The 9,929-nt window shown below is 42.9% G+C and overlaps 1 protein-coding gene across 2 annotated transcripts; it reads left to right on the top strand.

Moving 5' to 3' along the window:
- The first annotated feature begins 27 nt into the window (after positions 1 to 27).
- Positions 28 to 9,756, top strand: LOC121550840 (glucosidase 2 subunit beta-like). 2 transcript variants are annotated; one of them, XM_041863218.1, is made up of 18 exons: positions 28 to 106; positions 519 to 668; positions 2,488 to 2,604; positions 2,731 to 2,826; positions 2,935 to 2,992; positions 3,113 to 3,230; positions 3,451 to 3,580; positions 3,911 to 3,995; positions 4,092 to 4,170; positions 6,519 to 6,602; positions 6,801 to 6,971; positions 7,097 to 7,187; positions 7,394 to 7,463; positions 7,692 to 7,781; positions 7,927 to 8,001; positions 8,126 to 8,225; positions 8,501 to 8,663; positions 9,521 to 9,756. In XM_041863218.1, the coding sequence occupies exons 2-17, from the start codon at positions 569 to 571 to the stop codon at positions 8,645 to 8,647; spliced, it is 1,611 nt and encodes a 536-aa protein (XP_041719152.1). In that variant the 5' UTR covers positions 28 to 106; positions 519 to 568; the 3' UTR covers positions 8,648 to 8,663; positions 9,521 to 9,756. The 2 variants fall into 2 exon arrangements, with proteins under 2 accessions (XP_041719152.1, XP_041719153.1); XM_041863219.1 differs by having other exon boundaries at positions 8,501 to 8,667.
- The last annotated feature ends 173 nt before the right edge of the window (positions 9,757 to 9,929 follow it).

The following is a 9,929-nucleotide window of genomic DNA, read 5'->3' as shown; positions in this document are numbered from 1 at the left end:
CAATTCGTCTCCAATCACAGGTCGGATACGAGAGGTAGTCCAATCAGAGGAAAACACCACAGTGCACGAGCACAGGAGACGTTTCCTGAAGCATTGCGGAAGAGAGGTAATGAATGATTAGCCATATTTCTACTTCCAAAATAACGATTTGTGGAAGTGTTTTTAACACTTTTTATTTGATTTATTGTGAACCTGATACTTTATTGTATATACAACATTCATAAATATTGTTCATAAGGAAGTTTTCCCGCGTTAAATCAAGACCGGTGATAGCTAGCTGCTACTACTTTAGTCCTTCATCAGCTAGCAACGTTAGTTACCTAGCGTTACATGTATTGAATTATGACTAAATGTTAGAAAGCATGCCTAATTCGTCCAATTTTGAAAAAGCCGTTAACGCATTGCATCAGAGGTTTCATATGGGGCCGACTGTCTCAATGTTGTGAATGGTGGTGCGTCTGAGGACTAGCTTCATTGGGTTCAAGTACATTGGCTAATGCCTTGAGTTGTGTTTGCAGGGGCGCCGCGAATTCCTGAAAGTGTAGCTGGTCCCGGTTGATACTGCATAATGTCTTGTGCGCACCTACTGTTGTTGATGACCTTGGCATTGGCGATGCGCACTGGCGCAACGGTGGAGATCCAGCGTCCACGCGGAGTACCACTATCAAGTGAGTTGGCATCTAATTCTGACCCGAATTCAGACAAATAACGTTATGGTTCTCATCACAGCCAGTGAGGTAGGCCTAGTCTATGGCAGTCTATGCTATTTTAGCTGTCAGAATCCCATTGTGAGCATGGTTTTTATCCTGGTAGGTGTGCATTGTCTCTCAGATGAGCTCTTACAGTTGAAGTCGGAAGTTTACATACACTTAGGTTGGAGTCATTAAAACTCGTTTTTCAACCACTCCACAAATTTCTTGTTAACAAACTATAGTTTTGTCAAGTCGGTTAGGACATCTACTTTGTGCATGACACAAGTAATTTTTCCAACAATTGTTTAGACAGATTATTTCACTTATAATTCACTGTATCACAATTCCAGTGGGTCAGAAATGTACATACACTAAGTTGACTGTGCCTTTAAACAGCTTGGAAAATTCCAGAAAATGATGTCATGACTTTAGAAGCTTCTGATAGGCTAATTGACATCATTTGAGTCAATTGGAAGTGTACCTGTGGATGTATTTCAAGGCCTACCTTCAAACGCAGTGCCTCTTTGCTTGACATCATGGGAAAAAGAATTGTAGACCTCCACAAGTCTGGTTCATCCTTGGGAGCAATTTCCAAACGCCTGAAGGTACCACGTTCATCTGTACAAACAATAGTACGCAAGTATAAACACCATGGGACCACGCAGCTGCCATACCGCTCAGGAAGGAGACGCATTTTGTCTCCTAGAGATGAATGTACTTTGGTGCGAAAAGTGCAAATCAATCCCAGAACAACAGCAAAGGACCTTGTGAAGATGCTGGAGGAAACGGGTACAAAAGTATCAATATCCACAGTAGAACGAGTCCTATATCGACATAACCTGAAAGGCCGCTCAGCAAGGAAGAAGCCACTGCTCCAAAACCGCCATAATAAAAGCCAGACTACAGTTTGCAACTGCACATGGGGACAAAGATCGTACTTTTTGGAGAAATGTCCTCTGGTCTGATGAAACAAAAATAGAACTGTTTGGCCATAATGACCATCGTTATGTTTGGAAAAAGGGGGTTGCTTGCAAGCCGAAGAACACCATCCCAACCGTGAAGCACGGGGGTGGCAGCATCATGCTGTGGGGGTGCTTTGCTGCAGGAGGGACTGGTGCACTTCACAAAATAGATGGCATCATGAGGAAGGGAAATTATGTGGATATATTGAAGCAAAATCTTAAGACATCAGTCAGGAAGTTAAAGCTTGGTCGCAAATGGGTCTTCCAAATGGACAATGACCCCAAGCATACTTCCAAAGTTGTAGCAAAATGGCTTAAGGACAACAAAGTCAAGGAATTGGAGTGGCCGTCACAAAGCCCTGACCTCAATCCTATAGAAAATGTGTGGGCAGAACTGAAAAAGCGTGTGCGAGCAAGGATGCCTACAAACCTGACTCAGTTACATCAGCTCTGTCAGGAGGAATGGGCCAAAATTCACCCAATTTATTGTGGGAAGCTTGTGGAAGGCTACCCGAAACGTTTGACCCAAGTTAAACAATTTAAAGGCTATGCTACCAAATACTAATTGAGTGCATGTAAACTTCTGACCCACTTGGAATGTGATGAAAGAAATAAAAGCTGAAATAAATTATTCTCTCTACTACTATTCTGACATTTCACATTCTTAAAATAAAGTGGTGATCCTAACTGACCTAAGACAGGGAATTTTGACTAGGATTAAATGTCAGGAATTGTGAAAAACTGAGTTTTAATGTATTTGGCTAAGGTGTATGTAAACTTCCGACTTCAACTGTATGTACCCAACCCTTACCTGTCCCCATCGATCCCGACAGAGAGACAGTTCTATGAGGAGAACAAGCCCTTTACCTGTCTGGATGGCTCCCGCACCATCCCCTTTGATCGAGTCAATGATGACTACTGCGACTGCAAGGATGGCTCAGATGAACCAGGTACAGTATCACTCACTTCTCATCAGTAAAGCCAGACTGAACCCACTATCAAGACACTACACACTACTGTGCACAGTTATCAATAAGGTCTTGACTGTAATGAATGTCTTTGCATTTTTTCCTCAGGTACTGCTGCCTGCCCCAACGGCAGCTTCCACTGCACCAACGCTGGCTTCAGACTCGCATTCATCCCTTCCTCCCGGATCAACGACGGCATCTGTGGTAAGAACATCGTCACCGCATCTTTCCATAGATCAGTCATCCCGTTCTCTCTGTACATTTTTTGTGTGTGTAAGTGCTGTGTGCTGATGAAGTGTGTTCTCTCCTCAGACTGCTGTGACACGACAGACGAGTACAACAGTGGTGCCACTTGTCAAAACACCTGCAGGTGAGCAGTAGTAAAAAAACAGCATTGTGCAAACATTGGCCTTTGTGTTGTCAAACGATTCCTCCAGTATGTGCCCAGTATGTGTGTGAAGACTGATTGTGTTGGCTGTGTAACCCCTAGGGAGTTGGGGCGTAAGGAGAGGGAGAGTCTGCAGATAATGGCTGAGATCACAAAGGAAGGCTTTATGCTCAAACAACAGCTGATACATGAAGCTAAAAGGGGACAGGAGGACAAACAGGTGAGAGAGACTAACCAACCAAACGGTGTAACAAGGATAGTAGATGCATGTGGATGTATTTGGGGTTGAGTAGGCAGCAGAAATGGCTGGGGCCTATACAGAGACCATTTCATATATAGAGGGATTGGTATAAATCCTTGCCATAGAACGTGTTCATCAAATGACAAAACTTTATTTCAAAAGTTTTGTGTAAATTACTTCCATCCATGTGTTTGTGCAGGGCAAGTTGACTGAGCTGCAGGGAAGTAAGAAGGGTCTGGAGGAGAAGGTGGAGGCTCTGAGGACCGTGAAAGAAACATCAGAGGATCCAGAGAAAGCGGCTAAAGAGCGCCACCTGAAGGCTTGGGAGGGTAAGTACACTGGTATTACACTGGAAGCCATTATCTCTCTGCTTTTAACCTATGCACATAATCAATTCTCTCAATGTATTTGTTTTCTTCACACAAAAAAGGTGCTTTTGTGCTGTTCGGTAAAACCAAGATATTTAAGTATATTCATATAGTTAGGATATAGTTAAAAAACAGATATTGTTAAATGTTGTGAAATGCCCAGCGCAAATCATCTCTCCAGTCAGATTTTTTGATGCAGTTAACTTAATGATTTGGAAATGAATAACAAAAGACCTGTTGAAGATTTCTCTTTCTAAGTTGTATGTGATTGATTTGATTTGTCTGTTTCAGAACAAAAAGAAGTCATCCGTATGGAGAAGGACAAAACTAGAATGGCTGAGGCTTTTCTGGAGCTGGATGATGACGCAGACGGCTAGTGAGTGTGTGTGTGTCACTGTCAGCGTTGGAGATATTCAGAGATATTTCTGTGTGATTCAGTGAGTGGCTAATATGGTGCTTTTGTTATTCCCAGTGTTTCTGTGGCTGAGCTGCAGTCCCATCTAGAGCTGGACCCAGATTCAGATGGCTCTCTGACGGAAACAGAGACTCAGGTAAGATGCCTGTTATCTTCCTCCCCCTCAAGTCAAGTGATGCATTTCTATCACACTAGTCAATTATAGTGGGCAGTCGTATCTTTATATTACTTAGCCTAGGTCATGTAATGCATCACCCCAACTACCCACATGACAAAATACAACTATTTTATATTTGCAAATGCAGTGCTTTTAGCAACACCTTTTTCTATATTCAAAATGGGCAGTACACTGCAATAAACCTTTTATTTTTTATTTTTTTTTATTGACATATTAAGTCAAAATTACTTGTTTTTATTTGATCTCGCTTACCCAAAGCATTTGCATTTACAGTGGGGAAAAAAAGTATTTAGTCAGCCACCAATTGTGCAAGTTCTCCCACTTAAAAAGATGAGAGAGGCCTGTAATTTTCATCATAGGTACACGTCAACTATGACAGACACAATGAGAATTTTTTTCTCCAGAAAATCACATTGTAAGATTTTTAATGAATTTATTTGCAAATTATGGTGGAAAATAAGTATTTGGTCAATAACAAAAGTTTCTCAATACTTTGTTATATACCCTTTGTTGGCAATGACACAGGTCAAACGTTTTCTGTAAGTCTTCACAAGGTTTTCACACACTGTTGCTGGTATTTTGGCCCATTCCTCCATGCAGATCTCCTCTAGAGCAGTGGGGCTGTCGCTGGGCAACACAGACTTTCAACTCCCTCCAAAGATTTTCTATGGGGTTGAGATCTGGAGACTGGCTAGGCCACTCCAGGACCTTGAAATGCTTCTTACGAAGCCACTCCTTCGTTGCCCGGGCGGTGTGTTTGGGATCATTGTCGTGCTGAAAGACCCAGCCACGTTTCATCTTCAATGCCCTTGCTGATGGAAGGAGGTTTTCACTCAAAATCTCACGATACATGGCCCCATTCATTCTTTCCTTTACACGGATCAGTCGTCCTGGTCCCTTTGCAGAAAAACTGCCCCAAAGCATGATGTTTCCACCCCCATGCTTCACAGTAGGTATGGTGTTCTTTGGATGCAACTCGGCATTCTTTGTCCTCCAAACACGACGAGTTGAGTTTTTACCAAAAAGTTCTATTTTGGTTTCATCTGACCATATGACATTCTCCCAATCCTCTTCTGGATCATCCAAATGCACTCTAGCAAACTTCAGACGGGCCTGGACATGTACTGGCTTAAGCAGGGGGACACGTCTGGTACTGCAGGATTTGAGTCCCTGGCGGCATAGTGTGTTACTGATGGTAGGCTTTGTTACTTTGGTCCCAGCTCTCTGCAGGTCATTCACTAGGTCCCCCCGTGTGGTTCTGGGATTTTTGCTCACCGTTCTTGTGATCATTTTGACCCCACGGGGTGAGATCTTGTGTGGAGCCCCAGATCGAGGGAGATTATCAGTGGTCTTGTATGTCTTCCATTTCCTAATAATTGCTCCCACAGTTGATTTCTTCAAACCAAGCTGCTTTCCTATTGCAGATTCAGTCTTCCCAGCCTGGTGCAGGTCTACAATTTTGTTTCTGGTGTCCTTTGACAGCTCTTTGGTCTTGGCCATAGTGGAGTTTGGAGTGTGACTGTTTGAGGTTGTGGACAGGTGTCTTTTATACTGATAACAAGTTCAAACAGGTGCCATTAATACAGGTAACGAGTGGAAGACAGAGGAGCCTCTTAAAGAAGAAGTTACAGGTCTGTGAGAGCCAGTAATCTTGCTTGTTTGTAGGTGACCAAATACTTATTTTCCACCATAATTTGCAAATAAATTCATTAAAAATCCTACAATGTGATTTTATTTTCTCAATTTGTCTGTCATAGTTGACGTGTACCTATGATGAAAATTACAGGCCTCTCATCTTTTTAAGTGGGAGAACTTGCACAATTGGTGACTGACTAAATACTTTTTTTCCCCACTGTACTTGTTTTGAGTTACCCAGAAAATGCATCAAGATAATTTGTCTTGGGCTCCCGAGTGGCGCAGCGGTCTAAGGCACTGCATCTCAGTGCTTGAGGCGTCACTACAGACCCCCTGGTTCGATTCCAGGCTGTATCACAACCGGCCGTGATTGGGAGTCCCATAGGGCGGCGCACAATTGGCCCAGAGTCGTCCGGGTTTGGCCGGTGTAGGCCGTCATTGTAAATAAGAATTTTTTCTTAACTGACTTGCCTAGTTAAATAAAGGTAAAACATTATTTTTTTTACATCAAGATATTCTGACTATCAAGCCTTTTGTAGGTTAAAATAAGCACATGATCTGCCAGTGCAGTAAGATCATTTATCTTGGTAAGACGTCTTATTAAGATAAACAAATATTATTTCATGATGGAAGTTTTGCAATTTTTCTGATTTCCTAATCCAATCCCACAGGGATTGCTGGGAGGTGCAGACAAAGTGGACACGTCAACATTTGAAAGTGTGTGGAGCGGCATCAAAGACAAGTACCTATCAGAGGTCAGCACCACATTAACACTTATGTTCCACAGTCATTTCCATATCCTGGTAGAATGTTCTATGGTCTGTGTCCTGGAGCTTCAGATTGGGTGTCTAGGCTGGGTTACTGTAAAGCACTTTGTGAGAAATGTGCTTTAAAGGGCTGTGTAAGTTTGTGTGATTTGATTGGTTGATGATGTGACCGTGTGGCTGTCTCAGGGCCAGTCGGATCCCCCTGCCCCAGTGGAGACCCCCCAGGAGGAGGAGACCAGGGAATTTGTCTCTGACCACGACTCTGACCATTACCCCGAGGATTACGCTGGAGAGGAGGAGGATGTGGAGGACGACGAGGAAGATGGTGATCACGAGGAGGAGGAGGAAGAGGAGAAGGTAGGCTTCCCTCGTTCATGAAAAGTTGGCAATCCTCACGTTGGCCTGGATGGACCTGAGCTAGGCTAGTATTGGAGGGCTTGGGTGGTCAGTTGTCCCAGTAACAACGCGTGTTTGATGATTAGGTCCCTCCCACCGTGCAGACCCCAGAGAAAAGAGAGGACGATGAGGTGTCCATGCCACCATACGACGCTGAGACCCAGAGCCTTATTGATGGTGCATACATTCATCTGTCTTACAATCTGGGCTTGGTACCGCACTACCTTTTAAACAGGGACACTGTGTTTGTCTGGATATACGAAGCAGGGGGTTCAGATGATATTAAGCGAAAATGTCTGAATTGTGATTTTCTGTGCTGTGGAATTGTATGTCTCATTGGTCTGTCTTTTGAGGTTGTGTTTGTCTTTGTCTTTGATCCTCAGCTGCCCAGAAAGCCAGGGATGATTTCGATGAAGCTGAGAGGGCCCTCCGGGAAGTGGACGATCAAATTAAGTGAGTTTGCAACCAGGCAACCACAATGCTTAATCTCTGCTGGCTTTGGGAACAACTGTATGTTAGTCCTTGCAACACAAAAACATCTCATGATGATACTCAACATGCAAACACTACACAGGCATACAAGTGCAGGTTGTATTATTAGGTTTGAAAACACAAATGAATGTACCCTGTTTCTGCAAGTCAATCATTAATATGTGATCCTGAATTTATTTGGATCTGCAGGAACCTTGAGAAGGAGATTGGGTTTGACTTTGGGCCCAGTGCTGAATTTGCATATCTGTACAGCCAGTGCTACGAATTATCCACTAGCGAGTATGTATACTTAATCTATCTTTGTAAATACTCGTAGTCTGTTTGTATGCCTTTGTGAGAGAAATAATCTGTGTTTATATGAATGTGAAACTGTTTGAATCTACCAAAGATTATATCTAAGACTGCCCCTCTTCTTTTTCATCAGGTACATCTACAGGCTGTGTCCATTCAATAGGGTCTCCCAGAAACCTAAGTTTGGGGGATCAGAGACTAACCTTGGGTAAGAGAACCTCCTCTTCACTTCATTTTACTGGAGCTTTTAACTGTTCAAATGACTGAGGTCCTTCTAAAACTGTTAGGAATGTTAGTGGTCATTCTCCTCTCTGTCTCTGTCCTCGTTGTAGCTTGTGGGGACAATGGGTTGGTCCTGAAGACAATTTATACTCAGTGATGAAGTATGACCATGGGCTGGGGTGCTGGCAGGGCCCCAACAGGTCCACCACAGTAAGTCTCTCTAATATCTAAACTTCACTTCCCTCCCAGCCCAATGCTACATCCTTTATGACGGTCTTATTTGCTGAGAGCATATGAAGCAGATTAAGTCAAAGCATGTTTCATGCAGTGCTGGGCGGGGGAACGTGCATGATAATTGACACAATCTGTGCACACTGAGGCTGTGTAAGTGTACAGGTCCCTACTCTATAGAGGTACTGCTAACCCACAAACTGTCCTGTGAATGTAGCAGTGAAGGGTTAATGTTCTCCCTCTGTGTGTGTCAGGTGAAGCTGACGTGTGGGAAGGAGACGGTGGTGACGTCCACGTCAGAGCCCAGTCGCTGTGAATACCTTATGGAGTTCACCACCCCCGCCGTGTGCCAGGAGCCACCCAGCCTGGACGAAGTCCTGCACGGACACACAGAGCTTTAGTGCTCCACACCAACAGGTAGGTAGGTACAAGCCAGGTCCATTGAACTTATAGAGCAGTGGAGCAATTTATAATAACGTGGATATCAACTTCTTATAAATACTGTACATGTTAGGGCTGGAACAGTAATTGTTTAATCATGTACCCTACAATTATGGACAACAACCACGGGAAAAAATTAAATGACCTTCATAATAGTTTTTAATACATTCATTTTAGAAACTTAAAGTTGTCTTTCAATCGTCACTCTACTCTGCATGTCTGTCTTGAGCTTGCACTCTCATTAGCTAACTTAGAAACATTGTCAACTGTTGGGTCCGGCTCATATAGTTGTATTGGTGCAGGGGGGAAGTGTTTGGGTATTTTGTCAGCATTTTCCTGGATTTATCTTCAAAAGAGATCTGACATAAATGTAATTCAAGTCCACGTAGGAAGACGCGCCAATCTAGATAAATTATGCTTACTTCCCTCACCTGGTCGAGTAGTTTAACTCTGGTCGAGTAGCTTAATTTAAAACAGTTCGAATCAAGCTAGTGCTAACCAGCTAGCTACTGTACAAAGCAAGAAGGTACAAACAAGCAGGAAAATGAGAAGACAGTGAAACAGAGGATGTTAACAGGCCAGAGGGACAGAGGAATACAGGCATTGTGCAAGGAGCCAGCCTTGACTTGGTAGGACATCCTTCCACCTTGCACATGTATTTGATAATTTTTACATGAAAAGGGTAAAGTTGGTAATTTCACAACGGGAAAAGCAAACATTTTATGAGAAGTAAGGCACTGTGCTAAATTTCCAAGCGGTCAAAACCATTTGTTTCTGAGAGCATTTGTTGTCAATTCTGATTGAAAATAAAATAACAGTAATTTCTCTTTCAGGTTTCTCTTTATGGACCACATGCTAGCCTCCCCACCCTGCTCTGCAACAACCAGCAGCTGCACTCTGGCTTCACAAACTGGAAGATGAAGATTCAAAATGGTTGCTTGTCCTTTACTCCTATTCTTGTCTGTTGTTGAATTAACTTGTTTGTCTAGGGTTAGTGTTTCAATTAGATATATTTTTTTGTAAATCCATAATTTCTTTTTTAAATAAAGTTGAATTTTAATATGCTGAATTGTTTTCTCCTATTTTCCACTTTGCCAATCAACGTAATCTGTTGATCTGAGCTGTACTTTATCTAAGCAGGATAGTCAGTAGAATGTTAGCTGTTGGCTCTAATAGTACAGTAGATGATTATGCCAATGATGTGCATTATGACGATGGTGGGCAGTTTGTCTTAGGCGCATC

The sequence above is a fragment of the Coregonus clupeaformis genome, chromosome 7 (assembly GCF_020615455.1).
Source record: "Coregonus clupeaformis isolate EN_2021a chromosome 7, ASM2061545v1, whole genome shotgun sequence".
In the NCBI taxonomy this organism is placed as follows: domain Eukaryota; kingdom Metazoa; phylum Chordata; class Actinopteri; order Salmoniformes; family Salmonidae; genus Coregonus; species Coregonus clupeaformis.
This window is presented reverse-complemented; position numbering and strand designations above follow the sequence as displayed.

Excerpts from the sequence above, each read along its gene's own strand:
- LOC121550840 (XM_041863218.1), top strand. The coding sequence starts at position 569 with ATGTCTTGTGCGCACCTACTGTTGTTGATGACCTTGGCATTGGCGATG. Across the intron at positions 6,603-6,800 it reads AAGACAAGTACCTATCAGAG|GGCCAGTCGGATCCCCCTGC; the intron begins GTCAGCACCACA and ends TGGCTGTCTCAG. Across the intron at positions 7,782-7,926 it reads TACGAATTATCCACTAGCGA|GTACATCTACAGGCTGTGTC; the intron begins GTATGTATACTT and ends CTTTTTCATCAG.